Source organism: Gossypium arboreum, chromosome 3, assembly GCF_025698485.1.
Source record: "Gossypium arboreum isolate Shixiya-1 chromosome 3, ASM2569848v2, whole genome shotgun sequence".
Classification (NCBI taxonomy): domain Eukaryota; kingdom Viridiplantae; phylum Streptophyta; class Magnoliopsida; order Malvales; family Malvaceae; genus Gossypium; species Gossypium arboreum.
The window spans coordinates 14,405,980-14,422,055 of NC_069072.1; the positions used below are offsets into that span (position 1 = coordinate 14,405,980).

Genomic DNA, 16,076 nt, shown 5'->3' on the forward strand with positions numbered 1-16,076 from the left:
CGGGCCTAAAAATTTGTATGGGCTCGACCCAACCCGACCCATGAACACCTCTAATACCAATATTGTTAAATGATTTTTCAAAATTGCGGATTCAAGAGAGCATAATTACGTAATATTCAGAGATTAAAGGGTAGATTAAAATATCTTAAAGAAAAGTAAAAAACAAAAATCCCAAATCAGACTAAATGACAAAACGGCCCTTGATACTTTTGTCCTCTAATCCTTTCACTTTTTTAGAAGCTTACCTGCCGCACCTTCGCCCCATCCTTCTCTAAAACATAGCAAATGTGAAGGGAATTGGAAACTCCAACAGGACTAAAATGGTGTTCACTGCAACAATCAACGGATCAACTTATTAAATATGGGGTTCCGTAATGCCAGAGTTTCTAATTCCTGAGGTAGGTCAACTAAAACCTTGACTCGGTTACAAGTGTTACAAACTTAGAAGAGTACCTGTTGTTGTTCTTGTTCTTGTTCTTGTTACACCAATTACGAGCTAGTTCGCTGTTTTTTTATTCATTATTACCAAGTCTTCTACCTAAGCAATCCTCTTACTTGTAAATCTTCAGTCTAAGATTAGATTTTTGCCAAACCTCATTGGGTGAACTGAGCTGGGGTTTTGTTGGAGGTGCAAGAAATAATGTGCCCATTGCTTGTTCATTTTAGTTTCCTGGGTTCCATATAGGTGACTGTAGTTAGTTTTGGTTCAAGAAAGTTGAAGAAACAGGTGCTTCTAGCATGCCCATTTCCTAAAATGTCTTGGATACAATCTCAAATCAAGCTAAAAGATGGTGGTTTGAGTTACCATCCTCACTCTCTACTTTCTTCGCCTCCTTCTTCTTCTTTCTCCTCTCCTCCATTGTCCTACAGTAATGATAACCAAAAGCAGCCAAACTCCCTTTCGTCATCATCTTCAGCTAGTAAAATAAGCCCTGCTGTTTTGTTCATCATTGTTATTCTGGCTGTTATATTTTTCATATCTGGCCTTCTTCACTTGCTTGTCAGATTTCTTATGAAGCATAGGTCTCCCTCATCTGTATCAGAATCCAACAGATACCCAGAAATGTCAGGATCTGATGCTTTCCAAAGGCAGTTGCAACAACTCTTCCATCTTCATGATTCGGGTCTGGATCAAGCTTTCATAGATGCTCTACCTGTGTTTCTATATAAGGAAATAATGGGGTTGAAAGAGCCATTTGATTGTGCGGTTTGTCTTTGTGAATTCTTGGAACAAGATAAGTTGAGATTGCTTCCTATGTGTAGTCATGCTTTCCATATAGACTGTATAGACACATGGTTGATGTCTAACTCTACTTGCCCTCTTTGTAGAGGGACCCTTTTCACACCTGGGCTTCCAATTGAAAACCCAATTTTTGATTTGGAATATCCAAGGGAAGAAAACATGTTATCAAGCAATGGAGGAAGTGGGGTGTCTCTTGGCCCAAAACCCGCAGAGAGTGACATTGGAAAGAGGGTGTTTTCTGTGAGACTAGGCAAATTTAGAAGTTCAAATGATGGAAGTGGAGGAGAAATAGAAGGTGGAGAAGGTGTATTAAGAGAAGGGGAGACCAGTAGCAGTAATTTGGATGCAAGGAGATGTTACTCAATGGGGTCATTCCAATATGTGGTTGCTGATAAGTTGCAAGTAGCTCTTTGCCCTTCTAGAGGTGGCAATGGTACTGCTAGTATGAAGCTTGTGAAGGGAAGAATTGGACAAACTGGGAATTCATCAAATGATGGTGATGTTAAGGGAAAAAGGATTAACTTTACAAGTAAAGGTGAAAGCTTTTCTGTATCCAAGATCTGGCAATCGTCTAAGAAAGGTAAATTCCTAAGATCTTCAGATACAGTAGGCTCTTCCTCAGTTACTGTTGGTTTGCCATGGACTGGTAGTAGAGCTCATGTCCTAAGGTAGTTACTGTTCCTTTTGTACTTCACCATAGTAATATATATTCAACGAATCTTTTTATTTAAAGCCCTTTCCTTTTAGCTTTTACTTTCACTTTCCTTTCAAAGAAATTTGATTCTTTACTAGTGCAACTGCAAGTGCAATGCAACTTCTGTGATTTATGCTTCTTTATGTTCTTACTTTATGGCAAATGGCAATGTACTCCGTCTTTGAGGTAAAATTCCATGTGGTGCCTAATCTTAAAAACATTTGCTTTCATCCTGTGAAATGCACACATTCAATTGTTGATAAAGTGATGCCTTTTTCTTCTCCCTCTGCCAGCACTGTATACCAGAAGAGAATAATAAAGAGAAACGAACAAAAAAGTATTTAATTTGAGGTCAAATAATCTGGTGCTCTTTCTATGAGAGGCTTTTTAATTTTTATTTATTTACAATGAATGATGAAGTCCATTAAATTGAAGTTGTAAGAGGAACCCTTTTTGCTTGGTATGAATGATGAGGACGGTGGGATCCCAAAAAAGTGGTTTGAAGGACGCTAGTGAGTGTAACCATTATATGAAAAGTTGACATCAGACATAAGTCAGTGGATGGTGGGGTCTTAACAGTGTTTTATCTTACTCTAATTAAAGTTCAGATCCCAAGCTTACCCCATAATTAAATTTCCTTAAGAGTAGAAACTTCATTTAACCCACCCCATATGTTGATAAGCTGATAGCACAGGCCTGGGTTGAACCTTTCTTGAAACTTGAAATTGTTTTTTACTCCTCCCTCCTCATACTTTTACTGTAAAGGTTAAAAAGCATGGATTCTTTTTTATTTTTGTTTTCTAACATTTTGGTATTCGGATTGGGTTTTGATTATTTTGAAGTTGAATCCGGTGGGATTTTAAAAGAGGGAAAATTTTTTCTAGCACTTATTTTCCTTTTCACCCTTCATATGATATGTTAGAGAAGACAAAACTGTATAGGCACAATAGTGATATAATGAGAGAAGACAAAACTGCTGGAGTCCCTGAATGTTGTCTTGTTCATCACAAACATTATTAGATAGGCATGCGAGAATTGACTTAGACTAGATGAAGAAGTGCAGGAGCTGGAGCCAAAGTTGAAAGCTATTTGATTGAGCCCAAAGTCAAAACAAAAGTGATGGCATGAGCAATGCTAGAGTGGCAGGCATGACGCGGAATTTGGTAAGCTAAGTGATCATAGTAGTACCAACTCCATGAGAGAGAAGCACGTAAGTCAAAAGTACATAGCAATCCAAATCAATCTTTTTACATGCTCTAAGTTACAGTTACAAAGACAAACCGACAGCATGCATTATTGAGATATTGATAGAAGAATCCAAGGTCTCTTCTGTCACATTTTTAACCACCCTGCTCACCCTCATTTCAATTTACACATTATTTTAACCATCTGGTGAGCCAACCCCATTTGAGACTTGAAGCTCAAGCTCGCGTTCTTTAAGAGTAGCAGCATCTGGCACATACTTTGGGGAGATAAAAGGCATCCCATGTGCATTTAAAAATAACAATATTGCATGGGGGTTTTACATTTTGAAATGCTCATTGCATTCTTCTCTCCTCTAATAAATTTTATATTTATAATAAAACACCTCTGTCCCATATTTTATTTGTACTAGTATTCATTTGAGATCGAGAAAAAATCACAGAACTCTAGGAAAATCAATGTTAAAGTCTAGTAATTCAAAACAAAAAACTTTTGCCAGCTCGAGAGCTGCCATGTTATACAACTAATTAGAAATACTTTGATATTTACATAAGAAAGTTTATATATTTATATATGGGCAAATACACAATAGCTTTCCTATATTCCCTTTTCTCAAGAGGAAGTCCAAGTTGCAATTAGTAAAAATTGCACATACTATAATCTGAAATCAAATATATTGTACTCTACTTTGAAGATAATACAAGAATCAAAGATTAAATTCCAGATTTCCTCTTTTTAGAGTTTGATAACCAAGCTCTAAGAATAAAATGAGAAACATCGTATTAGCAATTAAGATTAAAACCTAATGAAACAGATAAAAAAGGCGCAAAACCAAAATTTAGCACTACAAAATTGGAGTAAAGATAATGTTCCCTCGGATAATAACAAGGTAAGAATGAGTTCCATAAATAATTCCGTGCTCAAATTGCAGGAACAGCATACGTTCACCTTGTAATTCCAAATATAACACATTTCAGTTTCTTCTGTATTTTAAGCCAAAAATTCTATTCCCGACAATTCCGCACTGAAAGGGGTTTATAGTAATATACATAAGATCACCTAAAACTGAGAGAATTTGTTAACAAATGATTGCACTAGCATACTACAAATGGTGGGATGAAGCTTCTCAGAGGTAAAACAAGATACGAAAGAAAAGGAAAAACATGACTATATGGTGCACATATCCGTGGATGAACCAACCTCACAAATTTTGGGGGAAATTGTTTATTTGTCTTTCTTCCAAAACATCTTTGTTGTTCGTCTTGTACGCTATCCTTACGCGCATGACCAACGATTTCTGGAAATAAAATACATAAATGACTGATTTAACCTAAAAATAAATAAGCAAAATGGTTGCATACAACACTAAGAATTTCTTTCCAAACACAGGTAGCATGGCCAAGGGTAAATTAATTGTTAAGAGGTTACAGACAACCTAAAATCCATGGAAATAAATTGTCACCCAAAGCCTAAAAACCACCTGACTCCTCCATAAAGACGCGAAAAATAAATTGCACATGCATTTAAATTCTTGGCTATAATGGAACTACTACATGCAAGCATCATTTAGCATGATGCAGGAAACAAAATCTGCAGCTGCTACTTAGAAGTTCAAAAATACTTTAAAGTATAAAATGGAAGAATAGCAACCCAAAAATCTTTAAGTGAAGGATGGCTGCTTCAGTATGGAAGTTAGATCAGAGAGCAACATATCAGTTCCCTAGAGCAACTTTAATTAACTAGAACAACTAAAATTAGATAGTATACTAAAGCTTTCTCTTGCTAAGTTCTCAGATTCAGAATCCATAACATAAACATTAATAAGACTCAGTATACATACCTTCCCATGTTGGCTATTAGTGACCTTCAAATTTTGTGTGATGGATCCATCACCGCTTGCAGGCAAAGTGTTGCTGCTAGCTGGATCCAAGTGCAACTGAAGAAACTGCATAAAAGCAGCAAAGTACATATTAAAAGGAGAAGCATGCAAAACCCAATGTAACAAATAGAAATTCAATGGTTATTTTTAGTAAACATAGCAACTTCATATATTTTGTGAAAATAGTGAAGCCTAGATTTTAGAAACCCGCCAAATGCAGTTAAAAAAGTTCAAGTATCCCCAGAAAATAAAGAACTATAAGTGATGACAGGCTTTAGTTCACAAACTGCAGTCTTTTTTTATTTTCACATGAACCTATGATAAATAAAAAGCAGCAGGAGCGAACAATATAAGAATGCAAATTATACCTCTAACAGATTGCACTGAAACCCAATTATTTTTTTTACTAGAAGTATAGAGTGTAAAAGCAAACTCGGTAAGCAAACATCTTGAGTTACCTTTGGAACTGCTGCCTGGAAAAGAAAATCATTGTAAACATTAGATGACAAATTTGTAAAAGTAGCCTGGATCAACGTTGTTTGAGGGCTCCCTCGTTGCTTTGAAAAGTTGAACATCACTCTTAAGGAGCTGCTCTCGTATGCAACTAAAGATGGATAAGCTTGACCATTTTCCTCTGCCCACAGAAAAGAAGACTATAACACCTTTGGCAACTAAAAGGATACCAAATCAGCCGAACAGATCCCCAAACCTATTAAAACTTACCAGACTTTTGAGGACCAGGGCCACGCCCATCCAATAAATCCATCATTGGAGCAGCGTTTGCAGGAGAAGTGGCATTTGCAGAAAGTGAGGAAAGTGATGCAAGCCCATTAAAATTTACAAATGGGGCTTTGTCATCTTGACTGGAGGATAATATGTCAGATGCAGACAAGCCGGTTTGCACAGGAAGCGGCATTCCGATTGACAAAAGATCCAACAGAACATCTGTACTAGCTTTTGGAGGCATATCAGCGCCTAACAATTCAAAAATAAAATCAAACGTTTTCAACTACAGGAAAGAAGAGATTAGAAACTGAAAATAGTACACTTTTAATCGCGAATGAAACATTAAAACATTTTTATGCCTATGCAATACAGAGTTCACTATTGGAGAAGGAAGGCAGTAAAAGCAATGACAAGGAGATACTTATTTTTCTTTAACATTGTTACACTCTAGAAACTGCCAAATTAATTGACTATGCAACATAACCATATCATGACACCCAGTATACTTGCAAATATACTTGCAAACCAATCTAGATTTATACTTATGATTAAAGAAATCAAATTTAAAAGCGACTATTATGTACTTCTATCGAACAATTCAAGAAGTTGGTTTGAGTCCAAATGTTCAGAAACAACTAATTTCAACCAACAGGTGTTTGCCTGAACTATTGTCCACTATGGTTTTTGTCAAATAGAAATAATTAACTCTCAACAAGTAAAGATAAATTAAAGAGATAAAATAAACATTTGGATTCAACTGACTTATTATTGTGAAAATAATACTGTTAGCATCACGCTGCCAAAAAAATTAAGGTGGAATATCAAGGTATTTCAAAACACAAGTGCATGCTTGAAAAACTAATTTCACTCCTCAAATCAACACCGACTAACCTGATGGTGCAGGAGTTGGTGACAAATCAACACCGAGAAGATCCTGTAGAAAATCACCACCAGAAGAGCTAGGTGCAGGGACATCGTCTGAACTCAGGTCAAGTAAATCTGGAATAGGAGCTGTAGCGGGTTTAGCAATTCCATTTGGAAGATTAGACGGTGCTCCAGAAGAGGTTGAAATAGCTGTTGGCAAGGAGCCAGCCCTCCTTCCACTGAAAGTCGCCTCATCCAAAACTGGCATCCTTTCAACCAATGCAGATCTGTACAAATTCATTCATCAGCCTTGTAATTTATAACTATGCTATGATTGAGGAAACCCTCTAACGAAAGTAATGAGGTAAAAATACAACACAACTTTTTAATCATATACCTAAATTTTTGATGCTTCTGAAGAATACGATTAAATTCTATAGATCGCTGCTGCAGCTCAAGCACAACGTTTCCTTTATTTTGGACAATTATACCCTTAATCCTCCTGAGATAGCAATCCATGAAAATTTATTATCTTTTTCATGTCATATAAACAAATATGAAAATTTTCAATTACTTCATGAAGGAACTCCACAATAATTAGAACGTCAAACTAATTTGCCAAGAAATAAATTCAACTGAGATTGTGTTATGCATATAAAAGGTTCTTTTTAACCCATAGGACGAGGTAAGAAGCAGGTAGAAACATATAACTGTGCGAAGATGAGTGAGATAAATGATAATATGCAGGTTGGCAAGCATCAACATACTCTGAATAAGAAGGAAAACGAGAAGAGAGCTTTAACAGAGCAATCAGGGCCATTGCTTTAGTAGTGAGATCTGAAGTATGACGCTTAATAGCAACCTCTACGGCATCCACAGCATCACACTCTGTTACCTGCTTAGGAAATAAATTTAACTGAACTTTTGAAAAGCATTCATTAATGCAGACACTGAAAAGAGAAAAGGATCCAGACCTGGAGAACTTTCAGCTCAGCATATATCATGTTAAGAATCTAACTAGTTTGAGAATGTTAACGAATTATTTGATTACAAGGAAAAGACCCAGAGTGACAAAGAACTACATTGCTTAACACCCATTAATACATATGATTAAAAGCAAACTCAGAATATTTCAACAGGAACAAACATAAAAATACCTAGACAAGATGCTTTGAATAAAATTAGAAGGTACTTTACAATGCCTTGTCAAAAGGGGAATTGAATGATTCCTTGCCTATTTCTACATCTGCAAAATCACATTACCCGTAACCCAAAATCAATGCCATACTTGGTCAAGATTACTTTGATTAATCTGTAAAATAGATTTATATCTAGCTAGCTAAAATTTATTTGATTGTCATAAATTACCACTAAAATTGAAATTCCACAAGAAAAACCTAGAAAATTCACTATTTGATGAAAGCCAAAAGGGGAAAATAGTTGCATCTTCTTTACTAACAGTTAACAAATTACTTGAATTCAATTTGATAGCACACAGGATAAGCATCGAAGTAATGAAAATCTTTGAAGAAAAGGTCCTAATCAACATTCTTCAATTAGAAGCTTCCCCCAGCCTGGCTATTTTCCCCTTTTTTCTTGAGATATAGAAGTGCAACATGACTAAAGACTAGCATGTAAACAATTCATGAATAAGGATACACTTACAGTTATTGGGTCTTCAATATCAAGCATCCCAACATTATTCACCAACATATCACCATATTCACCAATACACCAAACTGCCACTCGAACAAGAGTTTCCTGATAAAATATCAATGTGCATTTGAATAATTAAGTAGATAAGCATATTAAATTTAGATATATAAAATCCACCATGAGAAAAACAAAGAATACCTGTTCAGTTGATGTTAGGAATGCTCTGTACAGTGCCCTGACTGTATATCCATGGAGGTCAGAAGCATTAGATATGACAACAATAAGGGCATGCCAGACTTCATCTTTCACAAAATTTCCAGCCTATTAAGCAAAGGATAAATGTTAGTACTCTTGGAACAAAATAATTTAATAGAAACGTTGAAAGAGCCAAGAAGATAAAGAAAAACAAAAGTACCATTATACCCAAAAAAGGGAAAAAACTAACCTCCCTTTTTCACTACTAAATATTATGTGATATAAAAAAGGAGTACACATCCAGCAGATCAAGGAGATTCATGCACCAGGTAAAGGTAAAAGAACAAGCATTTGATTAGTTGCTTGAATGTTTGTGGCCATTATCCTATTTTTTTTATTGAAATTCATCAATAAAATGCAAAAACATTGACACATAGCGAAGTGCAAGTATAGTGCACAGTAAGATGAACCATTACTGACTAAACACCTCAATTCCACACTTTTTGGTAAATTGTTGCCTTCATATGGTTTCTACATGCAGTAAACAGTGACTAAATACCAATTTGTCTCAGGAAAGTGTTAGCTTTTCTATTATGCTTCAGGTCTAAAAACCATTGACCACTTTTCTGGATCCAACAGTCGTCCTTAACAAGTTACTGGCTGTGGTGGCTTGAAGTCTTACAACATTATGTCGTGTATTCACACACAAAACATTGCATGATCATTAATCAAAGATTGAAATGACATGGGTAATGTGATAAAGAAGTTTTTAGAAAACGTAATGTTCAGCAACACCTACTAGGAGCAAAGACTGAGATGGATGAGACTCAAAGAATAAACAATATAGTAGCAAAAGAGAAACTTGGACATCAATGAATTAAGTGGAATATGACAAATGAAACATCTTTATCCCAATCATATGGTGATTCTATGAAAGACAACACATACCTCAGAAAGAACCTTGAGCATTTGATCAATGTACCAAATCTTCTCTGAGGAAAACCTGAGGGATAAATATAATTGTTAATTGACAACAGAATGTTACAAAGTAATTCCAAATTAGTCTTTCAGCATATCCTCGGTCAACAGAAAAATTCTCTGATATACCAGAAGAACATACCATCCAATATAATGAAATGATAGAAGGAGCATCTATTAATCTAAGCAATTCATTAAAATTTACTATATCAAATGGGTTGTGTGCAATAACTGCTTTCTGCAGTGGAAATAACCAATCATTTTAAACGGTCCTAAAAATTTGGGTTGGACAAAGGAGTATACACAGCATATACAGCAACATACAAGCACACATGCATACATGAAATTACTGAGGCAAGAGGAGAAAGCATAAAGATGACAATTACAGAAGATATAGAATACAAAAGAAATGTTGAAGTAGCACTTCTCATGTAACTAACAAATAGTATAACATACTTTTCAACAAGGGAGCAAATCTTGGCAGTAAGATCTCCCTTAAATTCTTGATCGCTTACTTCCAAATATTCAATTAGCTCTTTTATCAAGGGCTTTACATTGTTATCATTCACCAGCAAGTACAAGAGGTCAAGTGCCCTTTTCCGAATTGAAGCATCTGAATCCTGGACAAGGAAATGTCAAATCAAAAACTTTTCAGTTGCACATGAGAAAACTCACTTTTTGACAACGGCACTTCAGAATCAGATCAGATTCCACATCAAAAGCAATGAAAAAAATGCTGGAAACTATTTTTATTGTTCAGAGTACCAAGGGTATCTACCCAGTTCATCATCCAACCTAACCCTGACCCAAGCCCAAGGGATGGTTGTGAGAATTCTTATATCTCCTAAAATAAAAGCACAACGAATCTGTCTAATAATTATCAAGCAAAAGGCAAGAAGAACAACCAACCACAAAAAATCATAACAGTCACATCACAAGTAAGCCAACCAGAGGGTTCCCTAAATAAAAAATAAGGAGAAGAGAGAGAGACGACAACAGGGCCTTTATCCGTAAGGGAAAAAATAAGAGATTGAGTGATACCAAAAGAGAGAAATTGTTATCGCTGCTTTAGCAAGTGATAAAAGAGTTTTTAATTCCCTCCCGTATGGTGTTAGCCAAGAACAAATAAATACCAGAACCAGATACTTTGGATAGACAAAAGGAAAGCAAAAGCAAACCCCTTGCGTACTGCTTGAGCAAGAACTTCTATCAGAAGCCAATTGAGAATTATCAGAAACAAATTTAAATATCTTCAGATACCTTTACGCAGTCCAAAATTGTTGCCCTGTGCCTCTGCACTGCTTGAGCATCCAACGTTGTAGCCCTCATAAGCATGTTCAATGCAACATATCTGGAATACAGGCGAGGTTCAATTGCACAATATAGTAGACCAAGAAATATGTAGAAAGGGATATGAAAAAATCAAAATAAGATTTCAAAGAAAATACCTGATATTATTGTCACGATTAGACAAGAACTTCCCCAAGATATTTATAGCAAGCACACGTAAGCCACCATCATCTTCAATGCTCATGATGGTTTCAACACATTCATAAAGAATAGCATTTCCTGCATTTTTATTTGACTCGGTTTTTGTTGCCACCTATGGAAAGAAAATACAAGAAAAGTAAAATAAAAGAAATCTTAACCACATTAAGCAATGAAACATTACCGTAAACCATGAAAGGAGTTATCCAAAACATTTTCAGTTTCTAATTTCACTGGCAGAAATCAGCTTTAGAAGCAATATCCAAAATACCCAATATAGTATACCATTTTGTCAACTAACATACTTCGAATAATTTCATTAAGATTTATTAACGAGCAGAAGCAATAATAGAGTGGAATGTCAGATTTATTTTGCAGAAAACTTTTTTTTTAGGACTTTGGACATATTAAGAAAAATGATAGGTCATGGAAAAAACATCACAACTGACCTGGGCAAGTATGTCAGTCATACGGTCACTGGCATCAGCATCTCCCTGGCCCAATATCCGCAAAAGCTTGAGTAATCTTATATGAAGGTAAGGATCAGTGATGCCAGAAATGTCATACTCAGGTGAATAGGGACTGTTTACTATATCCCTCAGAGTTCTGACCAAACCTTCTGTGCACTTCTGTAATAATTATAAAATAAGCTACCATCAAAATTACAAAACTGACTGCATTATCCATTTTTGAAAAATTTCTTCCCTCAAAAATTAAAAATATGGTTCAACCCAATATTTACATGATAAAGGAGCACCTATTTTTGCTCAACTCCAAAGATCTAAATAGTTCATAAATCCTATAGAAAACAAACTGCAAAATGAGCCTGAAGATCTTAGTATAAATTGAAGGAAATAATAACCAACTGTTTAGAAAAAAACACCAGTAAGCTTGATCCTTTTTATCATAACTACTCTTCTTCCAGAAACAGAACAAAAGGACTGGTGGTAAAGTAGACAGCTCTGCTCGCATTGGGTGCTCCAAAAAATACCAAAGCAGGTACTAAATATTTACAATTTTATACAGGAGCAGACAAGTAAAGCAAATAATTCATGAACTCCATAGAGTGTCTTTCAAATGCTATAGCTATGAGCTGTTGTGCTCATAAGGTCAAGACCAGTTTACCTTTCTAAAGTATTCAAGGGCTTCTGAACTGACTTTACATAGATCTGCACAAAGTTGAACTCCTGTTATCAGGACCCCATGATGCTTTTCTTTAAGTAGGGAAGCAGCACAATTGATAAAGTTTTCAGCCAGGTCTGGAACTTTCTTTATGATCCGTATGGAGCACAATGCTGCCTACGACAAGAGTAAAGAGCTCTTAAAGATTGCAGGCAGATCACTGAAGAAATTGACATATATATAACCTAAAAATTATCAACAAATACAAATTATGAGAATTCATAACCAAAGCCACTTTGCACACACGGGCAGAAGGGGAGAGATGTGGAAGTGGGAGGCCTGTTTAATTGAATCAGTCCTCCAATAGAAAAGTGATATTGCAGTTGAACCAATTTAGAACATTGAAAAATGCCATCATAGAATGGTTGGCAATGATCATTAGATGCCTTTCCCTCCCCATCAAACAAGAAAACTTAAGTTGTCTTTCTTGGAGTCACACATTGGACTTAATAGTTTCAATACCTTAGCATTTTTCCCTTGAATGATTGTATGCTGCAAATTCTTCTGGTTAAGAAATATAGGCAGAAAAAAATCCAGATTTGATAAAAGTAGCTGCCATATGAATGGTGCAGAATATCATTGAACGAATATCACACTATACAGATGGCATCTCAGTTATGCAGTATCCAGTACTTAACAATCAGTTTACACTTTTAACCTTTTAATTGACAAAATTACAAACGCATTGTTGCAAAGAAATAAAGGGCACAAACAGAAATATTTGAAGTGCTCAACAGAAAAACCCAAAACTTTCCTACTCCTGCAGAAGAGGACAGAGAAGTTATCATTTAAGAGGGATACTCAGCATTAAGCATAAGAAATTCAAAAAGTCTGGAGTCCAGTGGCCTCCATTTTCCTTCTTTACTTCACATCTATATGTGATGAACATATCTTTGAGTTAAGAATAGGACACACTTACTTTCTTCCTGATATTTGGATCTCGAAACTGCAGCAATCTTTCTACTTCAGGTGCAAGATCACGGGCCATTTCTGCTGAACAAATATTACCCAGTGCACAAAGAGCAAGTCCTACAATGTACTGGTTTGAATAGTTCAGATCTCTGCATATAAATTAAGGTTCCTGCAAGTAAAGCAAATCTCTCCATTTTCTTCTTTTTACACTTGTAATACAACCCTATCAGGCACAACAATATTAACCCAGAAGAGAACTGATAAAAGGGAAAAGGAAATGGGAACAAAATAAGCTTGAGAAGAATCCACGCAAAAGATACTGCTTTAATGAGTTTGTGACCAACATGAGAACTTCTTGTCTTTCATCAAGAAGCAACATAAGACCAAGATATCCTATCCTCTTCTCTGGAAATCCAGCAGATGCAATCAACTTCAAGCACTCCATTTGGCCAAAATGAGTGGGATATCCAAGCATCTGAATGAACATGAGTTTTGCCAGGTTACGGTGCCTATAATCTTGATCATCTTCATTAATTGAAGAACGAATAGCAGCACACTCTTTCCTTACAACAGCACGTTCTTCTGCTGCAGTTTTGCATGCACGTATAGCCCGTATCATGTCCCTGCATTGGAGAAGTAAGTTTAAACCATTTTCAATTAATATGTATATAAACTACATGTGCATTTTCTATGCCTGCCATTTTACAAAAAGTGTGTCTAGGTGCACCAGGCATGCATCTCACCTAAAAGGGTTCGAGGCACTTTTGTTTGCTATCTAGTGTTAAGGCGCAGGGTGCATGCGCACCCTTGTAGATGCCTTAACGATGCTACATAAAATGCAAGACTAGAGACAGTAAGACTTGCGTGACCAAACCAGTCAACGTTTTAGTTGCCATCTATATAATGGTACCTCCTAACAACAATGCTATTTAGTGAATCATTTAATATTATCAACATTTCAAAAAAAGAAGATCAAGCTACTTTCAAACCAATTATTAAATGGGTATGACACATTTCTACAATTTCATTAATAGATGCAAGTTGCAACTAACTCGAGATAATAAAAAGGAAAACAAAAGATAATCAGAAGAACCAAATTATGAAAACCCCAAACAGGCTAACAGATTACACTTAGCTCTAAATACATACCCAATCATCTTTTAAGTTGCACGAACCACAACTGAACTCCCGAAATTCCAATCACGGTATTAAAAAATACAGCTCTTTTAAATTTTAGTCACAACTCCAGTCCACTCAAATAAACAAACTCATGAGTTGTTGATCTGATCTTCCAATTAAAAGGAAAAAGGAGAAGTAAAATAAGAAACGGGTAACAGTAGGAATTGGTGCTCACCTTAGACAAGTACCGGAAGAAAAAGGATTCATGATCGTATTAAGGTAGGAAACTCTAGTAGAGAGGTCGAAACAGATGGAATAGAAACTAAACCAAATGCTGCAATTAAATCGATCACCAAAATAGCACTATTCAGAATTAAACCGTACTGTTTTTCTTTTTTTCTCTTTTAGCAAGCTTAAAGAATGTGAAAGAGAAGATCCAAATGCTGGAATTCGGAGATCTAAGAAAGAGGAAGAAACGGAGAATTGGATCTGAGAGACCGAGAAAACGGAGTCTCTTTTTCTACTTGATAAAAATGAGAGCAGAGCGGTCAAATTGGCATTTGTAAGTCCAGTCAGTCGTAAATATTGGGTTAAATTTGCAAGGAGGATATTCGGCTTATTTATTGGTTGGACGTGACATGGCAGGATTTCATTGGGCAGTTATAGAGATTTGTTTGTAGTAATTAAGTAACGGCTCTGCAGCCAAGTTTAAAGCCCCACCATTACAACTAGGCTTCGCTGTTTAATTTTGTTTAATATAATATTAACTTGAAATATTCTTTTAATTTGGTGTATCAACATCAATTTTTTTCTTAATTTGGTAACTAATTCTCTTTGTTTAATTTAGTTTTTTTCTTATTTCATACTTAACTTGTTTTTGTCTAATTTAGTACTTAAACTTGTCAAACAATATATAAAATTACATCAATATATTAACAATATTTTTCTATGAAGTAGCAATAATATTCAAAATGTATGATCGATATGTGATAAATGGCAGAATTTTTTATATTTTAAATGTTTAATTACTTTATTTTAAAATTTTACATTTAACCTAATGAATTTCTTTTATTTTATTTTTAAAACTCTTATTTTCTTCTTCATATTAATTTGTGAAGAACAATTCAGAGCACAATTTGTAACATGAATTACCTCTTATAGTGCCGATATTTTTAGGGAATTAAGGACTTTGTAAAGATTAAGACATTCTTTAAGCATGTAATCGATTCTGAATCATTCTTACCAATAACAATCAAAGTAATCTCAACCTCAACAAAAACTAAACTTTGAGCATATTGTTTAATGCAACAGAAGAAACTCCAAATAAATGTAATAACTCTTACCATTAAACTCGTTGTCATCTATCACATGTCAATCATACATTAGCTATTTTTGTTACCTCATGAAAAACTAACATTAGGGTAATTTGTATAACATTTTACAAGTTTAGATACCAAATTAGGAAAATGCATTGACGTTCAAGTACTGATTTGGGTCAAAAAAGCTAGGTAACCACTTAAGAAAAAGAGTCACGTTTAATATCAAATTGGGCCAAAAGAACTTAGGTATCAAATTTTTAAAAAAAATGTCAAGTTCATGTATCAAATGTTATATTTTTAAGGGTTTTTTTTCTTCTTGTTGTTGTTCAAACTATGAAAAATCATTGAAAGTAAAGGAATTACAAAAAATAAATAAATTCAGTTGTAATACGAAATACCCAATTTATCCGACAAGAATAAAATATTGTTTCTTAGCAATCCAATCAGCTATTTGATTATTAGGTCAAATCACTCGGCTAAAAAGAACATTTGAAACTCAAGAAACCATCAAGAGGATATTGGAGATAAATGTTGAAACTTCCAAAGACGTTGAGATCTTTCCATTAAGCATTTTGATTGTATAAAAGCAATTTGATTCAATGATGACATGTTGCCATC

At 35.1% G+C, this 16,076-nt stretch overlaps 2 protein-coding genes across 4 annotated transcripts; one reads left to right on the plus strand and one right to left on the minus strand.

The window, feature by feature from the left end:
* The first annotated feature begins 404 nt into the window (after positions 1 to 404).
* Positions 405 to 2,129, plus strand: LOC108474676 (RING-H2 finger protein ATL47). Of its 2 annotated transcripts, XM_017776670.2 has the most exons (2): positions 405 to 1,239; positions 1,330 to 2,129. In XM_017776670.2, the coding sequence occupies exons 1-2, from the start codon at positions 755 to 757 to the stop codon at positions 1,913 to 1,915; spliced, it is 1,071 nt and encodes a 356-aa protein (XP_017632159.1). In that variant the 5' UTR covers positions 405 to 754; the 3' UTR covers positions 1,916 to 2,129. The 2 variants fall into 2 exon arrangements, with proteins under 2 accessions (XP_017632159.1, XP_017632158.1); XM_017776669.2 differs by having other exon boundaries at positions 405 to 2,129.
* Positions 2,130 to 3,992: 1,863 nt separating this feature from the next.
* LOC108476173 (AP-1 complex subunit gamma-2-like) lies at positions 3,993 to 14,750 on the minus strand. 2 transcript variants are annotated; one of them, XM_017778293.2, is made up of 18 exons: positions 14,375 to 14,750; positions 13,341 to 13,643; positions 13,028 to 13,169; positions 12,052 to 12,225; positions 11,376 to 11,555; positions 10,887 to 11,041; positions 10,699 to 10,789; positions 9,895 to 10,058; positions 9,409 to 9,463; positions 8,464 to 8,586; positions 8,275 to 8,370; positions 7,377 to 7,504; positions 7,007 to 7,111; positions 6,637 to 6,896; positions 5,743 to 5,994; positions 5,478 to 5,653; positions 4,981 to 5,085; positions 3,993 to 4,437 (listed from the first exon to the last, which is right to left on the minus strand). In XM_017778293.2, the coding sequence occupies exons 1-18, from the start codon at positions 14,404 to 14,406 to the stop codon at positions 4,342 to 4,344; spliced, it is 2,637 nt and encodes an 878-aa protein (XP_017633782.1). In that variant the 5' UTR covers positions 14,407 to 14,750; the 3' UTR covers positions 3,993 to 4,341. The 2 variants fall into 2 exon arrangements, with proteins under 2 accessions (XP_017633782.1, XP_052881491.1); XM_053025531.1 differs by lacking the exon at positions 14,375 to 14,750 and adding an exon at positions 13,764 to 14,202.
* Positions 14,751 to 16,076: the final 1,326 nt, after the last annotated feature.

Bases quoted from the DNA above. Each gene is read 5' to 3' on its own strand.
- LOC108474676 (XM_017776669.2), top strand. From the start codon at position 755: ATGTCTTGGATACAATCTCAAATCAAGCTAAAAGATGGTGGTTTGAGT.
- LOC108476173 (XM_017778293.2), bottom strand. From the start codon at position 14,406: ATGAATCCTTTTTCTTCCGGTACTTGTCTAAG. The intron at 13,644-14,374 runs GTGAGCACCAAT...TCTCCAATGCAG, and splicing joins TCTTCCGGTACTTGTCTAAG to GGACATGATACGGGCTATAC. The intron at 5,995-6,636 runs GTTAGTCGGTGT...TTGAATTGTTAG, and splicing joins ACCAACTCCTGCACCATCAG to GCGCTGATATGCCTCCAAAA.